Source organism: Daldinia vernicosa, assembly GCF_022497035.1.
Source record: "Daldinia vernicosa strain CBS 139.73 unplaced genomic scaffold F5Y00scaffold_13, whole genome shotgun sequence".
NCBI lineage: Eukaryota > Fungi > Ascomycota > Sordariomycetes > Xylariales > Hypoxylaceae > Daldinia > Daldinia vernicosa.
The window spans coordinates 431,072-454,813 of record NW_025953929.1 but is presented as its reverse complement, the minus strand read 5'-3'; the positions used below and the strand labels follow the sequence as shown (position 1 = coordinate 454,813).

At 47.6% G+C, this 23,742-nt stretch overlaps 9 protein-coding genes across 9 annotated transcripts; 5 read left to right on the top strand and 4 right to left on the bottom strand.

Moving 5' to 3' along the window:
• Positions 1-1,429: 1,429 nt before the first annotated feature.
• Positions 1,430-3,098, bottom strand: F5Y00DRAFT_252111 (cytochrome P450; the record flags this gene model as incomplete). The annotated part of the gene is made up of 4 exons (XM_048009898.1): positions 1,430-1,685; positions 1,719-2,263; positions 2,336-2,644; positions 2,769-3,098. The coding sequence occupies 4 exons, from the start codon at positions 3,096-3,098 to the stop codon at positions 1,430-1,432; spliced, it is 1,440 nt and encodes a 479-aa protein (XP_047866721.1).
• Positions 3,099-5,794: 2,696 nt separating this feature from the next.
• On the top strand, positions 5,795-7,445 carry F5Y00DRAFT_29142 (cytochrome P450). Its single transcript, XM_048013442.1, has one exon. The coding sequence runs from the start codon at positions 5,979-5,981 to the stop codon at positions 7,350-7,352; it is 1,374 nt and encodes a 457-aa protein (XP_047866720.1). The 5' UTR covers positions 5,795-5,978; the 3' UTR covers positions 7,353-7,445.
• A 177-nt stretch (positions 7,446-7,622) lies between these two features.
• Positions 7,623-8,731, top strand: F5Y00DRAFT_232073 (DUF1690-domain-containing protein). The gene is made up of 3 exons (XM_048007118.1): positions 7,623-7,785; positions 7,888-7,945; positions 8,060-8,731. Exons 1-3 carry the CDS (start codon positions 7,730-7,732, stop codon positions 8,447-8,449), a joined length of 504 nt encoding a protein of 167 aa, XP_047866719.1. The 5' UTR covers positions 7,623-7,729; the 3' UTR covers positions 8,450-8,731.
• On the bottom strand, positions 8,722-10,096 carry F5Y00DRAFT_232071 (methyltransferase TYW3-domain-containing protein). Its single transcript, XM_048007117.1, has 2 exons — positions 9,404-10,096; positions 8,722-9,250 (listed from the first exon to the last, which is right to left on the bottom strand). The coding sequence occupies exons 1-2, from the start codon at positions 9,953-9,955 to the stop codon at positions 8,741-8,743; spliced, it is 1,062 nt and encodes a 353-aa protein (XP_047866718.1). The 5' UTR covers positions 9,956-10,096; the 3' UTR covers positions 8,722-8,740.
• Positions 10,097-10,385: 289 nt separating this feature from the next.
• Positions 10,386-11,803, bottom strand: F5Y00DRAFT_232068 (anaphase-promoting complex subunit Apc5). Its single transcript, XM_048007116.1, has 4 exons — positions 11,464-11,803; positions 11,213-11,287; positions 10,991-11,083; positions 10,386-10,907 (listed from the first exon to the last, which is right to left on the bottom strand). The coding sequence occupies exons 1-4, from the start codon at positions 11,489-11,491 to the stop codon at positions 10,759-10,761; spliced, it is 345 nt and encodes a 114-aa protein (XP_047866717.1). The 5' UTR covers positions 11,492-11,803; the 3' UTR covers positions 10,386-10,758.
• A 168-nt stretch (positions 11,804-11,971) lies between these two features.
• On the top strand, positions 11,972-14,209 carry F5Y00DRAFT_232066 (DUF1613-domain-containing protein). The gene has a single exon (XM_048007115.1). The coding sequence runs from the start codon at positions 12,654-12,656 to the stop codon at positions 14,145-14,147; it is 1,494 nt and encodes a 497-aa protein (XP_047866716.1). The 5' UTR covers positions 11,972-12,653; the 3' UTR covers positions 14,148-14,209.
• Positions 14,210-14,399: 190 nt separating this feature from the next.
• On the top strand, positions 14,400-17,779 carry F5Y00DRAFT_232065 (Coatomer, gamma subunit). The gene is made up of 5 exons (XM_048007114.1): positions 14,400-14,567; positions 14,665-14,975; positions 15,031-16,345; positions 16,400-17,218; positions 17,282-17,779. Exons 1-5 carry the CDS (start codon positions 14,492-14,494, stop codon positions 17,512-17,514), a joined length of 2,754 nt encoding a protein of 917 aa, XP_047866715.1. The 5' UTR covers positions 14,400-14,491; the 3' UTR covers positions 17,515-17,779.
• Positions 17,780-18,132: 353 nt separating this feature from the next.
• On the top strand, positions 18,133-20,000 carry F5Y00DRAFT_29024 (Choline/ethanolaminephosphotransferase). The gene is made up of 3 exons (XM_048013440.1): positions 18,133-18,788; positions 18,859-19,001; positions 19,108-20,000. The coding sequence occupies exons 1-3, from the start codon at positions 18,481-18,483 to the stop codon at positions 19,899-19,901; spliced, it is 1,245 nt and encodes a 414-aa protein (XP_047866714.1). The 5' UTR covers positions 18,133-18,480; the 3' UTR covers positions 19,902-20,000.
• Positions 20,001-21,122: 1,122 nt separating this feature from the next.
• On the bottom strand, positions 21,123-23,466 carry F5Y00DRAFT_232056 (uncharacterized protein). Its single transcript, XM_048007113.1, has 3 exons — positions 22,712-23,466; positions 22,303-22,613; positions 21,123-22,198 (listed from the first exon to the last, which is right to left on the bottom strand). The coding sequence occupies exons 1-3, from the start codon at positions 22,832-22,834 to the stop codon at positions 21,685-21,687; spliced, it is 948 nt and encodes a 315-aa protein (XP_047866713.1). The 5' UTR covers positions 22,835-23,466; the 3' UTR covers positions 21,123-21,684.
• Positions 23,467-23,742: the final 276 nt, after the last annotated feature.

Below are 23,742 nucleotides of genomic sequence, written 5' to 3'. Positions count from 1 at the left end.
TTCAACTCTCCTCTAGCAAGCAAAGTTGGGTTTGTTAACCCTCTTTAATGGCGGCATCTTCGTTATAATATGCGCTGCGTTTACGGTATCAAGTTTTGCCGTAAGTAATTACCTATGAAAAAACCTTGCTATAGAAGTCAACTGTCGACCTAGCGGCGTTTTCGGAAGAAGCTTGATAAGGGTGCACAATTAGCTGGACCTTGGGCCGTGAGATAATCACCTGTAGCAGTTATCATCATTGATACCCCGATTGCTGTACCTTATATCAAGTGTTCACTTGATCTCATCTTTACCACATTTACAGCAAGCTTTACCTAGGGCGGGGTCTGTTAGAAAATTCCAAATCCAAAGCTTCTAGGATAATTAATGGTTGTGGATTCAGAGTTGGCGTGGTCATGACCCTCGTTCGTAGTTCGGCTTACCATATCGCCGGATTTACTTTTGGTGAAAGTGAAGAGCGGATAGTAGAAGAAGCAAAGATGAAAGACCCTTAACACAATACCCCTGCTCCAGTATCCGGGCACAGTAGCGGTGACGGCATCCGAAGAGACGGTGAATTTACTGTCATTTGAGTAGTGAATAGAGGGAACATTGAACCTTTAGGTCCAATCATAGGAACTACGTCTTAGACATACATGCTAAGAGGTGGGAAGCACATAGCAGACAACTATGCTATTAGCAGTGTCCTAAGTAATGGTACCTCCAAGCATACGATACCATGATCATTCAGAATAATGATAATATTTCTCATATTCGCTTCCAATTAATAATGTCCCAAATGGGTACCTAGGTGCCGTACTTTCTATCCTTTTATTATGTAGTCTCGGAGATAAATTTGTTAGACGATTCGCCACGCAGCGGCAGAGCCCGTCCTTCTGCAAGCCCCAATACGCCAGAGCCGAAGGAACACCGTAGATACAGTGTCAGTAGAATCTGCATGAAATAACTTAGCGCCCCGACGTCATAATCTAATAAGATGTCACTCGTATCTTGGCCATCGACTCGACGATAGAGCACTTGTTGACCTTTCCCAAGGCTATATTTACGTAGAGCTCCGTGTATCGACAACAATGTATTGCCATGAGACGTACTTTAACCTTAGCTATGTCTTCACGTCCGACTCGTAGCCTCACGATAGACGTCATACTAAGATGAGGTCTGGATGTTTTGGGCCGGTTTCATCTCTTAGCATCAAAGTCTGAGACATTCCGCTACGATGGCACAGTGTAATAACTCGGCTATATGTATGTCTCACATACGTCTGCCGTCTTTCCGAACATCAAATCGGCTCCCCGTAATATCCAACGCAGTTGTAACCTAGTCCCATGTAGGTAGCAGGCATGACAGATTATTATAGCTAAACAAGAAAAGATATAAGCTGATTATATACCAGACAGCTACCTAAGGATCAAAGAAGTACAGATCCAATTCATGGTCTCTTCGTTATGCTACAAATCAACCCCTCTTGTTTCACAAGCCATACATTCTTAGTCTTCCACTCGCGGTCAGGATACGTCAGGGTCAACTCGAACCGACGTAGCAGCTCCGGTATCATTTTCGACATCTCTATCATGGCGATATGTCGCCCAAGGCACGTGCTGGAGCCTGCACTGAAATTAAAAAAGGACTGTTCCATTCGCTTCAGCTGCTCCTCAGTTGAGTCGAGCCACCGCTCTGGGATGAAGCTTTCCGGGTCGGGGAACACCTCGGGGTCATACTACGTGACCCATGGGTTGATTCCAACGACAGCGTAGCGCTCGAATATGAGACTGGTAGACGGGTGGATTCGTATGTCCTCTTTAATTACCGCATTTAGATATGGGAGATGCGTGTTAGCTTCTTTGAACGAGACCGGTTGGCTAAATTTTACAGCAACCGCCGCGCCGTCAATCTCATCCACCAGTTTCCGCATCTTGTCCCCATTCTTGCCCAGGTAGTAAAAGATAAACCGCAGGACAATGAATATAGTATCAGAACCCCCATAAACATTTGCGCTCAGGTGTGCGACAAGATGCTTAGTGGTCATCCATTGAGAGCCATTTTGATTCAGGGCGTACCACTTGGTTAACATATCGCCTCTACTCTCAATGTCCAAAGCATCCAGCTCCCCTTTCTTCCTTAATGATGTATGCCGACCAGCCGCTTTATTGACAGATTTCAAAGCAAACTCGACCACTTGGTTCATCGCTCCTCCAGGGAGAAGCGGATTCCCCAGGAGAAACTTATGTAATTCAGGGAGTTGACCACAGTGGCTAGCATATGTCTATATAGTGTATAAGCAAAACGAGAACTATGCTGCTATACCTTAGGTGGCTCGCAAGCGCGGGATACTTACTAAAACAATATCAATTGTCTCTATTATCTTATCCACATCGCAACCCTTCTCGAGGAATCCAAACATCCTCGAGAACGATAATTGACCAATAACGTCGAAAGTGCAGTATGACATCCACGCACCTAGATCAACTGGTTTCTTCTCGCTTGCGAGCTTTTCGATCTGATATAATAACAGGTTTATACACTCGTCTACAGCAAGTTCATATGCTAGGAGCGATGTCGGACTGTAAGCGTTGGCGAGGGTCTTCTTCGACTCCCGGTGGACAGTTGGGTCTCGCATGGTAAACACGTGCGGCTCAGCTTTGCCCTCCCAAATAACAGATCATATGGGGTGATATAATTCAGTCTGTAGCACTATTCAGCATCTAAGATATCCATACTCGAGGTTTGGGGGTTATGATATCGATATCTTATACAGCGTCACAATATACCTTAGTGTACTTAGACTTCATCCCATAGATATGGTCAATCTGACGCGTATCAGTGATGGAGACATGGTTTGGGCCAATTCGGACGAGTGGGACGTATTTCTTATGCAATTTAATAGCATTCTTGTGGGCTTGGCCGGTCCGTATATCGAGCAAGCGCCAAAGACCCGTATACGCGGCAACCTTCGGTCCTGGGATGTCACGCAAATCTTTCCTGAATCTATTCCATAGAAGACGGGACACAATACCAACGATAAGTAACGAAGCGATCATCAAAGGAAAGGGCAGCGAAAAGAAGCTATCGATTACGGAAGAGTCGGTTTGGATCCCCATTTTGGCTTGTTATATACTATAGTTCGTATGACTGAGTAGGTAGTCTCCAGAGAGAAATAGTTACCGGAGACCAATCGCCCCTTATATTACTTAACATCCACTTCCCCCTTTATTACACCACTTAGTATCAATATAACTTAATGGGTTACTTCTATGACAAGTTACTTTTTCTCTATAAATCAAACAAGGAATACGAATACTGGTGCATGCTCTATTGCGATGACAGCATACCTCAGGTATCACTACAGAACTATAATGATTGGCTCTCCTTTATACCAAGTGTATAAGTCACCATTCAGAACGAGCAGTACGTCTCCTTTGAAAGCAACCTTACCATAACTCGCCTATTATGTCCGTGACTGAAATTCAGAATCCTCCTGCATGTCGCACCTCATCGATCTCGACTCACTATACCTCTTAATTGGGGATATCGACTAGGATGAGATCGGAGACATTTGAAATCTGCCAATCCGTGAGGTGGAAATATTCATACCCCAGAGTCCGTTTAGATAGTGAGCAAATTAAAGAGTGAGGCTAGCAGATTAAGGGGGGGCCAGCGGGATGAAGCCTTGAAGAACACAGACTTAGCCATTAAGTATCAACCCTACAAGCAGGTAAATACTTCCTAAAGGCGGGGTTATCGGCAACTATGAAGCTATACTATAGGCCTTGTCCGTTACACTAAACTGCAATATTACAGACTAGGATCCTTCGAATGCCGAAATCTATAGCTATATCCACGCTTAGTAACTATGTTTTACGGCCAATCAGCATTGGATATACTTACCTGATCAAGTAATTCTCGGAATAGGTAAATCCTTATCGCCGAGATGAACGGATGGTGCCAGGCCCCTATTCTAATGGTAATCCCTTTCCTAGAATACGAATGGACCTTTACGTCCACGATATGACTAAGTGCAAGTTTCTTGACACATCCTACATCCCCTCAAGACGAAACAACTTCCTAAGCTCTGCAAGCCATTCTTAATAAGCTCCTATCCATTGATTAGTCCATCGGCGATCGTTTTAACTAGGAGTACTAAGCCACTTAATAGGAGTCAAATTGCTGACCATACTTCCAGCCGGTTAATTCCGGGCGTAGACGCCGGGATCGATCGTATTGAGCCTGGATCTAACCGTTTCTTAAAGACCATAAATCCAGCTTGTAGTCTAGTTGTGAGTTTTGGAGAACCACTGAAACTCTTTCAAAAGACTTGACATATTACTAGGTAAGGTAGTTAATGCCCACTCCTATGTATTTCCCACGCTGGCAATTCAGGTAGTTCATATTTGTGTATATACCTAACGATGAGATTCCCCTTGGCACTCTATTCCCGTCTTTCAGGGTTGGGAGTGGTCGCCCACCCCCCTATTTATAAGAGTGGATACTACCTAGATTCTTTATTCCCTCCTAGCCAACCATTATTCAATCGAGAAGTGTATTATGTTCAAGATAAATTCTTTCTAGTAGTGTTCTAACACGACAGTATCAATCTCGTCCACATGATTCCTATGAGATATGAGATCTCTAACAAGCATATGACACGAATAGCTTCAAATCGTACTGAGCAAAAGAATTTCAAAAATCGATATTCTTGATTGGTGCCATACATAGAGTGAATGTCAAGATAGTTGAATTGAACCATCAATGCCTACTTTTCATTCCTCTTTTAAAGGCGCTGTGCGCCGCCTATATACCCAATCTTAGTAGATCTGCCCCTGAATCTACCCCTAACCCACTTATTCCCCGACAAAGAGTCCTATACTCAAGTTCACGAATAACGAGGTTGCTAAATATCTCTAAATCATAAGGTAAAGTCCTTTACACCCAAGTAATCATAATACATGGAACAAGTGTAAAGGGTCAGTCGCAGTAACTAATCACCCCATCCCGCCCTTATTAGAAACAATTAAACATAGATGTAGTAAAAAACTGCATGTCAGTCAACCCATACATTCCATATAATATCATTATAAACCAACGTTCAATGATTATTATATATGTATAAACTTATAAACGCGACGAGTAAATGCTTCAGCTTTAGGTATTGCACTCACTGTTCTTCGTGAAGAAATAGAGATACCGACCTTGGTGGGTTTATATTTCTAAGTATAACTAGCAAGACAATAGAGCAGTCGTTTGCTACATTAATAATAGTCATCATATCAATGTAGTAACTTCTATAACTGAAGTTCTGCAAGTTGCTTGATAATAATCATCAGCTGAAAATCCGTATTGAGATGGAGCTAATGCGCCCGGAATGCCTTGAAGGCCAACCACTTCTATTAATTAGAATATCCCACCTATGATAGGTTTTCCGCAGCTCATATTAAAGCATGGTAGCATAATTGATGCATGCATCCTGCAGCTTGTCCGATAGTGTGCGAGTTTCCCTTCGCGATCGGCAATATTGCATAAGCCACAACGATAGTCGTCTTTGCAAGGTGATTAACTGATACTCTCCACGGTGGCAGGGTGGACAGCAAAAAGAAAATAAAAAAGAAAAGCATATCTAGCTCACATGGTAAGATTGACAATCCCACAGAACTCGAACTTTCCGAATTATATATGAAGTCGCATGAAAAGGAAATGGGGAGAACACTAAGCTCACTCTATTGAAATGGGCTTATCACATTCGTCCTGGAACATATTGATAGTAGCACTGTGAGCCGTTACTCAACATAACCGCTGCGCCATAAGTCGTCGGAAGATGAAAGAAGATACGGTACCGTACAGGACGCCTGTGATGTAAAAGGCGTATATACAGTTGCGGTGTGACCTAAATATTCGTGCGCCATCGGTTCTCGTATTATTAATAGGTTGTATTAGATGGCTCGTTCCCTCGCTCTGTTTTTCCCTCTAGCTAAGCAATAGACATCATGTCGGTTCCTATCCCACAGCCTCCGGGTGTGCCCCTCCTAGGCAACATCTTCGATATCAACCCAAGTAACACGTGGGATTCGCTAAGGGTGCTAGCAGAGAAGTACGGAGAAATATTCCAGATCAAGGTCTTAGGTCATACTATCGTCTTCGTAGCCGGCGCGGCCATTGCGGAGGAGTTGTGCGATGAGAAACGGTTCCGGAAGTACGTCGGCGGTCCCATAGTTGAGATACGGTACGCCGTACACGATTCTCTGTTCACAGCCTTCGAAAATGAGGCGAGTTGGGGTATCGCGCACCGCATCATCGCTCCGAAGCTCAGCCCGCAATCACTCGCAGAACATTTCATTGAGATGCGAGACACTACCACTGAGCTTATCACAAAGTGGAAAGGGCTCGGAACCGACAACAAGGTGTCCGCTATCGACGAATTGAACAGATTGAACCTCGAAGCGACGACGTTGACTCTCTTTGGGAAGAAGTTGAACTGTCTCTCCGGGCCTGAGCATCCAATGATAAAAGGGATGGAGGACTCAACGTCAGAAGCGATGAAGCGACCTAACCGTCCCAAGTTGATGAACTGGCTACTCTACGGCAGCAAGTTCACTAAGGGCACGAATACGATGCGAACATACGCGCAGGAACTGGTGAACTACCGAAAGGCAAATCCGACAAATCGACAGGACCTCTTAGCGATACTAATGAGCGCCAAGGATCCGGAGACCGGCATATCCCTAACAGACTCGCAAATCATCGACGAGATAGTCTCCATGCCAATCGGCAGCAGTACAGCGCCAGGACTGATTAGCGCTGCAATATACTTCCTCCTGAAGAACCCGCAAGTTGTGACCGATGCACGCCAGGAACTAGATTCCGTCATCGGTGACGGCGAGTTTCAATTCGAGCACTTGGCACAGCTCAAATATATCGAGGGAATCATGCGTGAATCCCTTCGACTCTCATTCGCAGCGCCGGGATTCAATATTGAACCTATACCCAGTGATAGCAAGGCCCCCGTGCAGCTAGCCGGCGGCAAGTACCAAGTCGCACACGATCAGCCCATGATTATCGTCTTGGCAGGAGTCAACAGGGACCCGACTGTATTTGATAAACCTCTTGCCTTCAAGCCTGAGCGGATGACAGGTAAAGCATTTGATGACCTCCCCTCTGGAGTTAAGAAGTGGTTTGGAAACGGGAAGAGAGAGTGCATAGGGAAGCATTGGGCTTGGCAATTTAGTATGGTTGTGCTGGCGAAGCTCATCAAGGAGATTGATTTTGAGAGCGTTGATCCGAGTTACGTGTTAGAACAAGATGGTTGGTTTAACCTGAGACCTGTGGGCTTCCAGGTCGGAGTCAAGCCGAGGGTTAACTGAAGTTATAGAGTGTTTATTGAAAAGTACTGCATGTAACTTCTGTCATAATTTAGGATAAAGGGTAGCAAAGTGACTCGATGTATGTAATGTGTGCTAGAAAAGGGGGGATGTATGTACTGGTGATAACATGTTATGCTTTATGCACATTAGGTACTTAGGTACCTAGGTATTTACGCAAATATCACGTGCTAAATCATCCAAGGTAGCTTCACAGTATTAATTACCGTATGCAACTCGGCAAATCGTTCAATTCGCACCGTAGACATTTTTCGGCAGCATCATCATCAGAGAACCCAGGAATTATTTCGTGCAAGTAGCAGAAAAGGCAGATCCAAAGCAACACCTACCAGCCCAGCCCACTAACGAAGCCGACAACCATGGGCTCGAGCTCGTCTAAGCCGGAGGCGAGCCAATCCTCACATGTCTGGAAGGCGTAAGTTTATAAATCATTATCTAAACCATTACGAATATTCCGAATAACTACATCATTGCCCTTGCATCGCTCGACTAACTTGGCATTCTCGGCTGCTCTTAGATCCTCGCCCATAGGCATCTCGCACGATGTTGTCGAATCCCTCCAGTCGAGTAGCGAAGTGAGCTCCCGCTTCCCCTTCCACTTCTCCCTCGGCTTCCGTCCCCCCTCCACCAAGACCCAACATCCCAACCCCCATATATATAAGTACTAACCACTCGCTCAAACCCACCAGACCGACACCACACGCGCGCAGACCCTCGAGCTAGCCGTCCAAGAACGCGTAGCCTCCGAACTCAAGAAGCTCGAGGAGCAGGGGACAGCAGCGCTCAAGGCGGCGCAGGACAAGATCGCGGAGCTCGCGGACGGCGGGGCCGGCGAGGACGACGACAAGCAGCTCAGCCGGCCGGCCGTGTCGAAAGAAGTCGAGGCGCTACGAGCGCGCCTGCAAAAGCGCAAGCAGCTGCGCCCGCTGCCGGACACCGTCGAGCAGGCCCGCGGCAACGTCGTGCGCTGCCTGATCGAGAACGACCGCCGCCCGCTGGACTGCTGGCGCGAAGTCGAGGCTTTCAAGGAGGAGGTCCGGAGGCTGGAGAAGGAGTGGGTGGATAAGGTCGTTTCGTAAATAGGGGAGGGGGTGGGCTCTCTGCGGCTTACGAAGTAAGACGAAGAAGAACAAGAAGAAGAAAAAAGAGAAGAGAGAAGAGAGATAAATAAATATATATCACCTCTTCGGACGATGTCCAATCGCCACACCCCATACCTACGATACGATAGATACTCTGTTGTAACAATATTCGACACTTATAGCATAGCATTTTAGGAAGCGCTCAAGGAAAAACAGAGCTGCATAGAAAGATGGGATGACGATTAGTTTCTTGCAATTCCGTACTGTATGTTGAGTGCTATTATTTATTTATGTGAACTCTGTATTTAAGGAGGCTTCTAAAGTCGAGTCTTCTACAGCTGCAGTATCACTATTCTGCTTCTGTTTCTCTCTGCGCAGCTCTTCTCTCCTCTTCAGACCCTCGGCTTTCTTTCTCTCCCGCCGGACCTGCGCGTCTTCCCACCCGCTCCCGCTCCCACTCACCGGCTTCGTTGTCGCCTCCGCAAGCGCGGCCCGGAACCTATCGATCCTCTTCGTATTCTCGACGAACCGCTCGTTGGCTATGCGGAGCAGCGTCCGTAGATAAGCCGGCGGCACGGCGCAGTGTAGCCCCCCGCCGTTATTACCCCCGGATTGATGATATCCGATCAAGGACTCGAACGTGAGACCCATAGACCGGATCGCAACTATAGGAGTGGCGTGCTGCTCTCCGGCAGCCGGGGTCAGACTCACGGCACCGCTCTCCCTGAACCCGGCCTGCAGGCCGCACCGGAGGAGTAGCTGCGCGTGCTCCGGCGAAGCGGTCAAGACGTGGAGAATCTAAAAATGATCAGTTCAGGTTACTATGTTCCACTGCCCCAGTAATGAATGCATATCCGCATATGTACATACAGACCGCCATAGCAGCGGTGTACGCAGTGGATCCTTGGGTTGGAAGGAAGATTGGGAATAGGTAGGTTAAGGTATACTTACCATAGGCTCGAACTTGAAGTGGACAAGTCTCGCAGCAGCGACATCCCGAACAGAATCATCCACCCGTATTTCCCCAGCCTCGTCTCCCTCCTCAGGACTTCTCCTCAACCCCAGCATCTCCTCCACATCATCATCATTCCCTTCGCCCTGTCTCAACGGAACCGGATCATGCGAGACAAATAACCACGCACCCCCACCGCCCTTCCCACCTACACCCGCAAGTTTCCTAACCTCGGTTTTCCCAGAATCATCGTCGTCGTCATCATCGACTCCATCTCCTTCTTCCCCGTACTCCTCACCAGCTGTAACAACAGCCTTCTTGCTTCCCTCCAGAAACACGCTCACCCTCCCCGCACAACTACTCGTCGTAACAAATCCATCCAACCCATTAACTTCACCAATCAATTCGCGAATCCCCGCGTCCACGGACCCTTTGGGCGAAGCATCCGTGTATTCGTCATCCGGGCGGGCTAACTGCTCCAGGATCCGGGTTTTTCTCTTAGTGAAAGTAGGGGGCGGCGTTGGGAGGAGCAGGTCCCCCTTCATTTTCATTGGTGTTTCCTGGCTTTCTCTTAAACAAACAAATAGTTAACTCTAAGATGTTGGAATAGAGGTTGTGTAAGTCACGAGTCACGAGGTTGACTAGCGAAGAATTCGGACACGCTTGAGCACCTAAGATAAAATTTAAGAAAGATTTGGACTGTTTGATCCGTAGGAATCCACTAAAATTAACAACGTGGTAACTATCTTTATAGGAATAAGTACTCGCGCCTTATAAAAAATGGATTCAAGAAATGTGGCAAATCGTCCGAGTTCATATTATATATATTATATAAATCTCGCATACTTCTGAACCAAATCAATCACTTTGGGATGTAATACCTAAATAGGAGATAAGATGAAAGCCAACGAGCCCGGCTGGCGGTTTCGCGATTTAGGGATTTAACATAGACATGTCACATTGGATATTATGAGCAGTGTATTCTGGAGATAGTTCTGATTAATAGATAATAGCATTATTGCAGAACCGGGAACGAGAGTGTCCTGTAAGTCCAGGCCATCCGCAATACCACTCCTCCATTAAAGCATCGAATAATACGTTCCTCGGGCTGGCCTCAGCCTAGCCCTAGCAATACCAAAAGCCAGAAGCCTCTTAGAAGTCAACAAGGGGTATCGTGACCTAACCATTCCGCAAACGCCTCGACCAATAGTGCAGCCCTCGGCACGGTTAACGGATAGCCATCAAGGCCACCGCATAACGGCCAAGGATTCTGACCCGAATAAGGCTGACCATCTAATTGCGTAGCTCGCGATCGATAGTTGGGCGTTACGGAAGGTTGGCGGACATGACCGGCTTAGAAACCGTGGACCTTGATGGTCTTAGGATCAAGCTCTAGGCCCTCTTTCTTGTCGACGAGGAACTCCTGTACATCCTTGCGCTGGTCGCCCTGCAACTGGATGACCTCGCCCATCTCAGTATCGTTCACGATGGTGCCATTGCAAGCTAACGCGAAAGCGCAGTCAGTATGATGAACAAACATATATTAAAGGGGCTACACGAAAAAGCGGGGCATCACCATAACATACCGAATTTCTTCTTGATGACCTTCAGGATTTTCTTCTGGTCGAATTTCTTCGGCAGACCTTGCACAGTGGTCAAGGTTTTACGTCCATTCCGCTCTGTAAGATACTAGTTAGTATAACAAAATTTACGTCGCATATTCTAGGATGGAGACGAGGGATAGAGCGATGCGACGCGGGTTGACTACCACACGTGAGGTACATCGGAGGTATGGCATGTACACGTACGTTGAATGCGGATATGGATATAGTTCTGTGACTGCTTGGATTCACCTGTATCCTCATCGGCTTCGGCGAAGGGGTCTGTTTGAATATTGATTAGCCTATGACGTGAAAAGGAGATGTGTCAACAAAATAATCGATGGGTTTAAGCAGCAAGGGCGACAAAAATAGCAGCAACATCGATGCTTATGGAAAACATCAATAGAGCTCTCTATCGCCCTGGCATCATCCCACGATAAAAGAAAAACTGCACGCACCATAGGTCTTGAGGTTTTCGATTGACATAAACTCGAGTTTACGGGGGTGACTTGGGGAAAAGGGTTCGTGGAGATGAACTCGGTGAAGCGACAGACGACTGTAGTAGTAGCCTCGCTAAACTGTAGGGATCCTAAGAGGTAGTATTCTGTATGTAGTTGGCGGAGACCAAACGGTGCAATTCTTGATTACGTTGGTGAGATTAAGAGATGGTGTAAATGTTGACGTTGTTGTTTTGTTCTTGATGGGTGGCTAAGGATCAATTTGTAGAAGAAGAGGGAGGACGAGAAAGGCCGCAACTAGCAAGTGGCAGTGAATGGAGGGGCAACATCGACTTAGCGGGCCACTAGCGAATCGGCAAGGGGCGAGTGGGTCTTTCCCCTGCACCTGAAAGGCTGGTAGCCACGGCTGGGGGCGGTAGGGGGGGGGTCGAACCTCCTGTCCTTTGCGTAAGGGCAAGAAGAATCGTGCCACCCATGGAATACATAGCGGCCTTACTGCCTTATCAGACTCAGACAGCCTTGGAACTTGGCAATTATGGGGGAAGTATGTACCCGGCAAAAGCTCTAAAATTCGCGGAGTGAGCGAAAGTATGTACCCAAGTACCTTGTGTTGATAATTTCCAACATTTGCGGTCACCGGGAAGTTGCAATTGCCGGAAGAATGCAGCAAGCAGCAAGCACATGCCACACAGCTGCCACACAATCGATACCACTAATATCGGACATGTGCCACAACAAGAATCCAGGCTAAGACACAATTGTCCATCAAGATTTCAGTTCCATTAGAAAATCATGAATATTGGCGATGTGACGAGTGGCGGATATCTAATGACTCTATGCACATTACTCAGGACCTACCTATTCACTATATCCACTATCTGCATCGCCTGAACCATTTTATCCCTAATCTTCATACTCATATGCAAACCTACCTCCTACATACCCACGAGGATACCTACCCTTCTTAGCAGCTGACCCCCTTGCGCATCTGCATGTGGCCTCCTTTCAAGGCTGACATCTAGAACATCAGTAAATATCAGTCTCATCGTTGGCCAATTCGAGTGGGCAACATCTACTTATGTCATCCTGTGTCCCCTCGATCGACCTATCATGCCCCGATTCCAAAGACCCTGCAGGTAACATAACACATATTCAAAAAGGCCTTCCATCGTTTCAATTTCAATTTCGCAATGGGCTTCGAGGCGCAAGAGTTTCCCGATGGTTCTCCGAGTCTGATTAAAGATTCGTCTGGTTCAAGATGGACTCCCTTGTTTCGGAAGAGCTGTGAGTTCGAGTCCCAAATCTTTTTCAAAGTCATGATGAACTTGATTCGCAATCCGAATATCAATTCCAGTTGGTTATTCCGGGCCGATATCTTAGTCGAGAGGGATCTAAGTCAACAAGATGTGACTACTGCTACTGACCCCGCGGTCACACAGCCGACCATCCTCTCCTTCGAAGACATGCACCTTGATAAAGCTCTAGTGCGGAAGCTGATTCCAAGAAATACTCTAAGAGATCAACCTCTGGATCAAACATGCCTAATTTACCATGGTAGTGGGCCGGGGAATGTAGAAAGGTCTCTGGTTATTTACAAACCCCACGTCTCATCTCCTGATGACATGCCATTCTATCATCCTAAAGTGCAAGGCATAGCATTTCTCCACGAATGGAGCGCTGATGACGAGGGCTCTGTGTCTATTCATTACCATTTCTTTGACGATGAAGACCGTTCACCAAAGCTGGTAGGAACGGCTCTTAACTTGTTGTCAGTGCTCCATAAGCATGGCGAAGGAACCAAAAAGGGGTATACCAAGCGAGTTCATCACGACACTATCATTCCCCAGATTTCTGTTCAGGATACGTATACTAGGCTGAAACAAAAGTATGCCCGCCAACTTATTCAAACCTGGGTCGAGGTCACAGACCCATCCAAGCACGTGTTTGAAGACCTGAGCATTGCGGCGTTTCTCATCGAGCTGTGGGCTCAGATGTATAAAGATTCCCCGTTCCCCGGATTTGTTGATATCGGCTGCGGCAATGGTCTTCTCGTACACATCCTGAGAAAGGAAGGATACTCGGGATGGGGATTTGATGCTCGAAAACGCAAGTCATGGGAACAGTATTCTGATACAATTAGTGACGGGCCTGAGCATCAAGAGAGCCTCCGGCAGCATGTCCTGCTTCCCTCTGTGATTGACCATGATCTAAGTACGAAGTACGAGAATGGTGAGGCCATCTACAATGTAGATAGTACTAATCTTATACACGACGGTTTATTTCCTGAAGGAACTTTTATCATATCCAATCACGCGGATGAGTTGACACCTTGGACACCGATACTTGCTACTATATCAAATTGTCCGTTCATCATGATACCATGTTGCAGCCATGATCTTACTGGCGCAAGATTTCGGGCTCCCGCGCCGAAAGCGCAAAACAAATCACCGTCGGCATATTCGTCACTCGTTGAATGGATAAAAAATATAGAGAAAGACTGTGGGTGGGAGGTAGAAACTGAGATGCTGAGGATACCAAGCACAAGAAATACCGGTTTGATCGGTAGAAAAAGGAGCTCGTCCTCGGCGGTAGATATCCAACAAGTTATAGCTAAATATGGCGGTACAGAAGGATACGCAGATAACGTGATGAAGCTGATAGAGAGCAAGCCGAGAGGACACTAAAAATGTTGGATACCTGAATAAAGAACCAGACTCAACAGTAAATAAAAGTTGAATAGAATTGATTGCGATACCTCTTTACAACGTACATAAATGTACCTAGGTACCTACGAACCTCTAAGAGTAATTCAGAGGTACGTACCCAAGATGTGGCTTGGCCATGTAGATAAGCACGGATCACGTGGCTTGACTAGAGACTAGAGCAGTTGCAACGTCGCTCCTTTCTAAGGCTTAACCTTAAGGGAAATGTGCTGGCCCGAATTTATGTGTGAATTAAGCACTAACTACACCAAAGACCGCGATTATCTTCAACTTTCACCTTTAATACAGCCGTCTCACCACCCACCATGAGCTACGGCAAGAAAGATGAAGATGCCGACCTCGGCCTGGTCAAGGTCGATCGCACCCAAGTTTTCCAAGAAGGTAAGTCTATTTCAATTCAACATTTCAACATCTAAGTTCCCTTAGTTGTTGTCTATTCCGCTATATGGTACGGAATACACAGCTAAATAATACCAAGCTCGATTATTCAATAGTTCACCAATTCAACCACGAAGATGTCGCATTCTCCTAACCAAGATTGCCCTCCTCCTATATACCGGCGAGAAATTCCCGACAAACGAAGCCACTACTCTGTTCTTCGGTATCTCGAAGCTATTCCAGAACAAGGATGCCAGCTTGCGACAAATGGTTCATCTGGTCATCAAGGAGATTGCCAACTCGGCAGAAGATATTATTATGGTTACGAGTACCATAATGAAGGATACGGGTGGTAGCACAGACGCAATCTACAGACCGAATGCCATACGAGCCCTATGTCGCATTATCGACGTGAGCCCAATGCAGAATATTAGCTTCCTAATTCCCCCTTGCTGATGCCTTGTAGGCGACAACTGTCCAATCGATCGAGCGTGTAATGAAGACCGCGATAGTCGACAAGAACCCTTCAGTATCCTCCGCCGCCCTTGTATCTTCCTACCATCTCCTCCCGATCGCCAAGGACGTCGTTCGACGATGGCAGTCCGAAACTCAGGAGGCCGCCGCCTCGACCAAGTCCTCGGGTGGCTTCTCTCTTGGCTTTTCATCTTCCTCCGCTTCGCTCCCGGTCAACAACTCAACTATGACCCAATACCACGCCATTGGCCTCCTATATCAGATACGATCTCATGATAGGATGGCTCTGGTTAAGATGGTGCAGCAGTTTGGTGCCGCTGGTGCTGTCAAGAGCCCTGCCGCTATAGTAATGCTGGTCAGGTTGGCTGCGCAATTGGCCGAGGAGGATCAATCTCTCAGGAAGCCCATGATGCAGCTACTAGACGGATGGTTAAGGCATAAGAGTGAAATGGTCAACTTCGAGGCAGCCAAGGCAATCTGTGATATAAGAGATGTTACGGACGCCGAAGTCACCCAAGCTGTTCATGTGCTGCAGCTATTCCTGTCTTCGCCTCGTGCCGTAACCAAGTTCGCCGCCCTCCGAATTCTACATAACTTTGCTTCCTTCAAACCGCAAGCCGTCAACGTCTGCAACCCAGATATCGAGGCGCTCATCTCTAACAGCAACCGATCAATTGCTACGTTCGCTATTACTACGCTCCTGAAGACCGGAAATGAAGCAAGTGTAGATAGGTTGATGAAGCAAATCTCCGGATTCATGTCCGAAATTACGGACGAATTCAAGATTACTATCGTTGAGGCCATCCGAACCTTATGCCTCAAGTTCCCGAGCAAACAAGCTGGTATGCTTTCTTTCTTGAGCGGCATCCTGCGCGACGAAGGCGGTTACGAGTTCAAGCGGGCCGTGGTAGAAAGCATGTTCGATCTCATCAAGTTCGTGCCGGATTCCAAGGAAGATGCTCTCGCTCACCTCTGCGAATTTATCGAAGACTGCGAGTTTACAAAATTGGCTGTTCGTATCCTCCACTTACTAGGTTTGGAAGGTCCCAAGACTTCTCAGCCTACCAAGTACATCCGGTACATCTACAACCGTGTCGTGCTAGAGAACGCCATTGTGAGAGCGGCAGCCGTAACCGCTCTAGCCAAGTTCGGTGTGGGTCAGAAGGACCCTGAAGTCAAGCGTAGCGTCGACGTTCTGTTGACTAGGTGCTTGGATGACGTGGATGATGAAGTCCGTGACCGTGCTGCGCTCAACCTGAGATTAATGCACGAGGAGGACGATTTGGGTGAACGCTTCATCAAGAACGGTAAGTGCATTGCTATACCAAACAAACAATATAAAAGACTAATGAAGAGTACAGAGAATATGTTCTCACTACCTTACTTCGAGCATCAGCTTGTCATGTATGTAACATCCGACGATAAGTCAGCTTTCGAAACTCCGTTCGATATCAGCCAGATCCCGGTCGTCACCCGGGAACAAGCGGACGCCGAGGACCGCACGAAGAAGCTTACGGCCACTACCCCATCTCTAAAGCCGCAAAAGACAGGACCCACAAAGGCGGTGCCGACTGGCGCGGAGGCGCAAGCTTCGGCGGCCGCTGCAGCGCAGAAGTACGCCCAAGAACTCCTGTCTATCCCAGAGATGAAAGAGTTCGGCAGTGTCCTCAAGTCGTCTCCTGTGGTTGAGTTGACCGAGGCCGAAACTGAGTACGTCGTATCAGTCGTCAAGCACATCTTCAAGGAACACATTGTGCTCCAGTACGAGGTTAAGAACACGCTTCCAGCTACTGTCCTCGAAAACGTGTCAGTGGTGGCAACGCCATCGGACGAAGAAGAACTGGAGGAAGTATTCATTATCCAGGCTGAGAAGCTCCCTACGGATGAGCCCGGAAAGATCTACGTGGCATTCAAGAAAGCGAACGGCGAAGGATCACTGCCAACTGCCACCTTCTCCAACATACTCAAGTTCACGAGCAAGGAGATCGATCCTACTACCAACGAGCCTGAAGAGACTGGCTACGACGATGAGTACGAGGTATCAGACTTCGATCTTGCCGGTAGCGATTACGTGATACCCACGTTCGCAGGTAACTTCAATCACGTGTGGGAACAGGTGGGCGCGGCTGGCGAGGAGGCTGAAGAGACGATGCAGCTGTCTGGCGTGAACAGCATCGCAGGTAAGTGCTTATATTCTTATATCATTGCTCTCTTAAGGCGCCACGACTAACGTTAAATACCAGATGCTACGGAGCAACTTACCAAGGCGCTCTCCCTACAACCACTGGAAGGTACAGATGTACCGGTAAACCAGACCACACATCAACTCAAGCTCCTGGGCAGGACAGTCAACGGCGGAAGGGTAGTGGCAAACGTCAGGATGGCGTACTCGTCGAAATCGGGAGTAACAACCAAGATTATAGTACGCAGCGAGGAGGAGAATGTTGCTGCCATGGTGGTGGCATCCGTCGCGTAATAATGATGGTTTCTGGAAAGGCGTTTCTGCAAAAAATGACGAGCGATGTCCTTTCGGTTTTGAGGGTACCTTATGCATATTACTAGAGAATGGAGAAAGGGGTGAGCAGCAGGACTTGTGCGATCCTATGCGAAATAAGGACCGAGTCATCCGTGTTTATAGGAAGTGTCAAGATGAATTTATGGTAACTTCTTGAGTGCCAGAACGAACCCAAGAGGTTGAAGCCGAGTAGGTATGATGAATTGATCAGTATAATAAGTTCTAATAACCTAGGTTACTTTTTACTCTGGCTGGTGCGTATAGACAAGCAACTTATAGATATATGTAGGTAAGTTGCATGAATTCCACGTGGGTAGATCACTTATACGTTTAGTAGGTACATATATACAAGTACCTGTGTACCTGAACATATGTACGTACCTGAATGTACATGTCATTTAGACGTTGCACATGGGACGCGACCACCCGTCAGTTCCTCTGTCAGTTCCCCTGTCAGTTCGCGTTAATTGAATTTACTTGGAGCTACCCTGTAAATGTATGTAAATTTCTAGCTTGGAAAATGGGTCGTCGATATTGGATGCACACAATGACGTTTTCTCCATCTTTTTTTTTTTTTTTTTTTACCTTGCCCTAGCTACATACCTTAGGTACATACAGCCAACTCATCTTTTTTTTTTGTTTTCATCTTTTTCCTCTTTACTGGTATATACTAATTCACAGAAACTACCTAACCTAATATACGCCGCTAGACGATTAGTTCCTCTTTGATCGTCTTTAAATAAAGGAAGGGGACGTCCGTCCCGTCCCGTCTGCTTCGAAGCGTTTTGATACCTTTTGTATCTTTTGTACCTGGCATCCGAAGTGGCAGCAGTTACCTAGTCCACCACTACAGAAAAGAGAATTAATTGATTTGAGTTTCTTCGACTTAACATCGAATCGAATAACGGCATTGTCGATCAGGTCAAGATGGTGTACGTGCGCCAGGAATTCCTGCCGAATCTAAAGGCGTACAAGTACTCGGGCGTGGACCACTCGTTGACGTCCAAGTACGTCTTGAAGCCGTTCTACACCAATGTCGTCATCAAGTGCTTCCCCATGTCCATGGCCCCCAACCTCATCACCTTGACGGGTTTCATGTTCATCGTCGCCAACTTCTTTACGCTGCTATGGTATAACCCGACGCTCGACCAGGACTGTCCGTCTTGGGTCTACTACTCGTGGGCTGTTGGCCTGTTCTTATATCAGACTTTCGATGCGGTGGATGGGTCGCAAGCGTATGTCTTATAGGTATAGGCAGAGGCAGAGGCAGAGGCAGAGGTAGCTAATTGGCATCTTATCTTTCAGACGACGAACGAGACAAAGCGGTCCCCTCGGCGAGCTATTCGACCACGGCGTCGACGCCCTGAATACCTGTCTCGAATGCATTATCTTCGCCGCCTCGCAAAACATGGGGCAGAGCTGGTACACTGTCGCCACTCTCTTTGCTTGTAAGTAGACTCAGACTCGTAAAGCAATTCTTTGTTCTCTGCATTACAAGAGCATCAGTTACAAGATAGTAGTAGCTAATAAGTAAACCCCCTCCCAACCCAACAGCTCTCCAGACCTTCTACGTCCAGACCTGGGAGGAATACCACACCGGCACTCTCACGCTCGGCATCGTCAACGGCCCCGTCGAAGGCATCCTGATCCTCGTGTTCGTGTACGCGCTGACGGGGTACATGGGCGGCGCCTCGTTTTGGCAGCAGCCTATGCTCGAGACCCTGCATATCCCAAAGTCCCTCGGCATCCCCGAGTACTTGTACAACCTGTCCTTCACGCAGTGGTACATGGTGCAAGGCACCGTCGTCATGGTCTTCAACACGATCGAGAGCGCACGCAACGTCATCCGCGCCCGTCGTGCCCGCGGCGACCGTAGCCGCTGGGCTCTGCTTGGCTTACTGCCCTTCGGCAGTATCTGGGCCCTCGTCGTTGCATACTTGTACTTGCAGCCCTTAATCCGCACCCAGCATCTGGTCCCCTTCGCCCTGTTCGTCGGCTTGGTGAACGCGTATAGCGTCGGCCAGGTCATCACCGCACACCTTGTTAAGCTCCCGTTCCCCTACTGGAACGTGCTAGCGTTACCCCTAGCCTACGGCGTCATCGACTCCCTCGGCCCCATCCTCCAGTCCCACTTCGGCTGGGCCTCGGGCTGGCCTAGCGCTCTTGGAAGCGACGTGTACCAGGTCGCTTATATGTTCTGTATGCTGGGCATCGCGATTGGTGTGTACGGGTCTTTTGTCGTCGATGTGATTGTTACGATTTGCGATTACTTGGATATCTGGTGTCTTACGATTAAGCACCCGTATGTGGAGGTTGAGGAACATACCAACGGGAAGAAGGTAAACTAGGGCGGGCGAGTGGAAGTAACCAAGCGTATATTATTCTGGGAGGCGGCGTGAGATGTCCCGACAATGAAGCACATCTTTCCGGGATTAAGAGACTGGCAGATATTCTATTTATGCATTCTGCAGCGTGGAATGTCTCCGGTAGGGCGTTGGCAATATACTGACTGGTTTTGCTTGGCTGGGGGGGTAATGAGGATTTAATGAGCTGGGTGGAAGGGGGACGGACGGCTTATCAGGGGAATGAATATACGCTCGAGAATAATGATAGAATAATGATGAATGATGACCAAGTGCTGGGCGTCTACACTCCGCTCTGTTATAATATGTTACGTTTTGTTATGCTATGTTCTTGTAATGAGCGCTTATGTACCTACCTAATGTATGTATTTGCAGGATTCGATACCTGTTATACCCATATGAAAGATAGAAATGAGGGGAGTTGTACCTAGTAATAGGGGCTAAGGGGCTTACAGTTTATTAGTTCGGTTCCAGGTCTTATTAGTGAATGATACGTCCCTCGCTATTATGTTAATTCGAAGAAGTGGATGTGTGTGTACGCGGCGAGCGTGTTTGGGTTGAAAGGTAAGGCTCGTTAGTCTCCCCTGGGCTTCGTTCCTAAATCCGTTTTTAGGCAGGTTCAGAACACACAGGCTTGTATAGCAAGGCATATGTATATATATGTCCTGCGGGTAATGTTCTTATTGATCGTAGTTAGGTACTTCGGTTTTTATAGAGAGCAGTATATATATCAAGTTACCCATTCATTCATTCCATCTGTCTAGTTCAACATACCATGTACCTACCTATCTGGCCAGAAAAAGCAGATAGATAAAAAATGTCAACGGCGTCGCATGCAGTACGTGCAAGTTAAGACGAATAGATGAGAGGGGGGGAGGGAGGGAGAACAAGGCGAGGATTTATAAGGATATATCTTTCTGATTCAACCGCAGCTAAATACAACAGCCCCCCCATCCCCTCGTCCCCATAACCGGCCCCTAAGAGAGTACAGAATAAAACCAAAGAGATGAGAAAACAGAAACCATAATATATATCCCGTCTCGAACGCAGCAATAGCTATATAATATAATATAATATAATATAATAATATAATATAATATAATAATATAATATATCAATGGTCATAGGTATAGGTATATATAAACCCAGCCAGCCAGCCAGCCAACCAACCAGCCGCCCACTGTTGGACACCAGAGATGAATAAATGAGAAACGGCCATAGAGAGAAAATATTTCGAACAGGTTAGAATCGTAAATGTCTTGTCTTAAATCCTTTCTTCTTATTGACTTCGTGGTTTTTTTTTTTTTAAAAAAAAAAAAAAAAACAAAGCAGCCACCTTTAACCTTGCAATAATAGATATAACCTTCCAGCCAGAAACTCCCCAACCATGTTTGAGTTTGGTGTCGTCCTCTATGTCGTTCCCCTTCACACCCCTATCCTTCCCCGCGTGGTACTTTGCCGGTGCTTGTTATTCGGTCCCCCTTCCGAGAATTGACGATTGGGGGAACCAGTAAGGACCTCCTCCCACTGCTATGAAGCACACCCAAGCGCTTTCGGTCGTAACATACTCGAGTGTTCATCCATCGATGCTCGATACGTTGCCCCCCGTCCGCCAATAACAGAACCGAGATCGTTTTCCTGTGATCCTATACGCCATCGTGGTCTCATCGTGGTCTCATCTCCGCCCCCCCTCCTCTCTCTGCTGATTTGAAAACAGCGATTCTTCCCCGGTACGACAAATCTTATCATCATGCTTTAGTTACGTCGCTCATAACAGCTCATCGCTACCACTCGCGACGCTTTCCACGATGGCCTGTAGAATGACACGTTCCTCGAAGACAGGACCCTGTCCGTCGCACTTGGCTTGAGATTTTAGCCGCAGGCTCACATCGCCGACATCGACCCTGCCTTGTTTAAATAACTCATGGTTAATGATATAATCCCACGTAGCACCCGCAGCTAAGAGACGCTCTCCGCCAGACTCCACTATGCGGTGGCTCGGGGTCTTGTTGGTGTGGTTCTGGAGGAGGTCCGAGTAGAAGTCCGTGGGGTTGTACTGCATTGGGCCTGTGGTCGTCGGGGCGGGGGGCGACAGGGAACCGTTCTGGGCGTGGACGTTGGACGTGGCGCGCAGAATCTCGTTCTCAGTGCTCATCTTCTGCAGGTCGCGTTTCAGCTTTTCGTTCTCGCTGGCCGTCTGATGCTGCTGTGCTTCCAAGCTAGCTAGCTTTGCTTCGAGGTCTTTAACATGTCGTTCTTTGCGTTCTCGGAATGCGCGTTGACTAGAGATCGACGCAACGTTAGTCAAACACTGATGGACCTTGCGATATTCATTTATCACATGTTGGACCGTCCCTCCCAATCCAAGACCCCGGGGGTAACTCACGCGGCCCGATTTTGCGCCTTCCGGCGAGATTGGGCAGGCGTCAGATCGTCGTCATCCGAATTGGATGCCGTCTGTCTATTTGCGTCGGGATCCGGCTTGGCCATAGGTAGTATATCGGCCGGGTTACTCTTCACACTCGAGGCACCGTTCAGCTGAGATTGGTTCTGGCTGCTCTGACCGTGGATCGGATGCGTCGGCGGTGTCGGCGGGCCGGGAGGGCCGGGAAAGGCCTGAGTTTGTTGATTGAATTGGGCATACGGCTCAAAGTTCTGTTGAAAGTGTTCACTATTCTGGAAGCCATCGTAAACATCCTGAATGACGTAGGGAGATCAGCGCTCCATTTTCTAGGCAAGGTGATATAACCCTACACTAAAAACTGAAACAAAGCAAAGGCACGGAATACACTAACATGTGGAGAGTGGTTGTTGAACTCGTCGGATGCGGCTGAGTTGGAATGAGACGGGGTCAAGGGAGGAATCCCGATAAAGTGATAGGGATGAGCTCCACCGTAGAACGGATGTGAAAAGTCCATTTTCTGACAAGAGAAGACTCGATCGTAGGATATCTACTATACGGTATACGAGATGAGAGTGCGTAGACGTTGCGAGCAAGTGTAGAGGAAGCAGAAAGAAAGCCTGCACGGCGAGACCGGCGGTTCGATGGTGTTATTACTCGGGTCTCTCAGTAATACGTCCAAGGTCCAAGGAAGCAAGCAGGAAAGCTGCTGATGGATGGTTCAAGTAACGGGGGGGTTAATACAAGGTCCAGGGGTGTCTCTCTTTGGTTTGGCCGTTCCCGAACACAGGGGAGGCTTGCTAATCTACCAGATCTGCGTAGCGTGCTTGGGATTGACACAAGTTGGCAGCACAGCAGATCAGAAGGTCAGATAATTCTTGATATCAGGCAAGGTTAAGTACGTAGGCGAGAACAGAAGTCTCATCATCGCTTTGTGTGTCCCTGCTTCGGCCTCCGGTGGAAATGCAGTCGAGGGATATTGGAAGAGCACGGGGAATATGTATCCTTAAGCCTTTTGCGTCTTTTGGGGCCACAGAAATAAGAGGAGACCATCTTACTAATTTTGGCAATATGCCATGTTCCTTCGGTTGAGGTGGCAAATAAGAGTTACCCGTTCCATCTCCACAGACGGGAAGGGTGGATTGTCCCGTACCCAACTGGTCTAGAGGGGATGTCGAAAGACGCTGTCGACTTTAAAATATACCCACCTGCATATCCCACGCCACCCGCCGTTCCTAGAACATTCGGTGGTGATTCGACAACCCCAAACTACAACGAAAGGGGTCACAAACGAGTGTTCGTCTCGAGCAAAAAAAGAAAGCCTTAGATTAATGGCCATACCTTTCTTTCAGACCCTTCTTGCATTTAGTTAAATGTTTCAATTCCTATTGGGTAGAAACATACCTAAACAGTCAGGCAAGCCAG

Bases quoted from the DNA above. Each gene is read 5' to 3' on its own strand.
- F5Y00DRAFT_29142 (XM_048013442.1), top strand. From the start codon at position 5,979: ATGTCGGTTCCTATCCCACAGCCTCCGGGTGTGCCCCTCCTAGGCAAC.
- F5Y00DRAFT_232073 (XM_048007118.1), top strand. From the start codon at position 7,730: ATGGGCTCGAGCTCGTCTAAGCCGGAGGCGAGCCAATCCTCACATGTC. The intron at 7,786-7,887 runs GTAAGTTTATAA...GGCTGCTCTTAG, and splicing joins TCCTCACATGTCTGGAAGGC to ATCCTCGCCCATAGGCATCT. The intron at 7,946-8,059 runs GTGAGCTCCCGC...CAAACCCACCAG, and splicing joins CCCTCCAGTCGAGTAGCGAA to ACCGACACCACACGCGCGCA.
- F5Y00DRAFT_232071 (XM_048007117.1), bottom strand. From the start codon at position 9,955: ATGAAAATGAAGGGGGACCTGCTCCTCCCAACGCCGCCCCCTACTTTC. The intron at 9,251-9,403 runs GTAAGTATACCT...GATCATTTTTAG, and splicing joins ACTTCAAGTTCGAGCCTATG to ATTCTCCACGTCTTGACCGC.
- F5Y00DRAFT_232068 (XM_048007116.1), bottom strand. From the start codon at position 11,491: ATGTCAATCGAAAACCTCAAGACCTATG. The intron at 11,288-11,463 runs GTGCGTGCAGTT...ATATTCAAACAG, and splicing joins CGAAAACCTCAAGACCTATG to ACCCCTTCGCCGAAGCCGAT. The intron at 10,908-10,990 runs GTATGTTATGGT...CTTTCGCGTTAG, and splicing joins GGTCATCAAGAAGAAATTCG to CTTGCAATGGCACCATCGTG.
- F5Y00DRAFT_232066 (XM_048007115.1), top strand. From the start codon at position 12,654: ATGGGCTTCGAGGCGCAAGAGTTTCCCGATGGTTCTCCGAGTCTGATT.
- F5Y00DRAFT_232065 (XM_048007114.1), top strand. From the start codon at position 14,492: ATGAGCTACGGCAAGAAAGATGAAGATGCCGACCTCGGCCTGGTCAAG. The intron at 14,976-15,030 runs GTGAGCCCAATG...GATGCCTTGTAG, and splicing joins CCCTATGTCGCATTATCGAC to GCGACAACTGTCCAATCGAT. The intron at 17,219-17,281 runs GTAAGTGCTTAT...GTTAAATACCAG, and splicing joins TGGCGTGAACAGCATCGCAG to ATGCTACGGAGCAACTTACC.
- F5Y00DRAFT_29024 (XM_048013440.1), top strand. From the start codon at position 18,481: ATGGTGTACGTGCGCCAGGAATTCCTGCCGAATCTAAAGGCGTACAAG. The intron at 18,789-18,858 runs GTATGTCTTATA...CTTATCTTTCAG, and splicing joins GCGGTGGATGGGTCGCAAGC to ACGACGAACGAGACAAAGCG. The intron at 19,002-19,107 runs GTAAGTAGACTC...CCAACCCAACAG, and splicing joins TGTCGCCACTCTCTTTGCTT to CTCTCCAGACCTTCTACGTC.
- F5Y00DRAFT_232056 (XM_048007113.1), bottom strand. From the start codon at position 22,834: ATGGACTTTTCACATCCGTTCTACGGTGGAGCTCATCCCTATCACTTT. The intron at 22,614-22,711 runs GTTAGTGTATTC...TACGTCATTCAG, and splicing joins TCAACAACCACTCTCCACAT to GATGTTTACGATGGCTTCCA. The intron at 22,199-22,302 runs GTGAGTTACCCC...GTCGATCTCTAG, and splicing joins AAGGCGCAAAATCGGGCCGC to TCAACGCGCATTCCGAGAAC.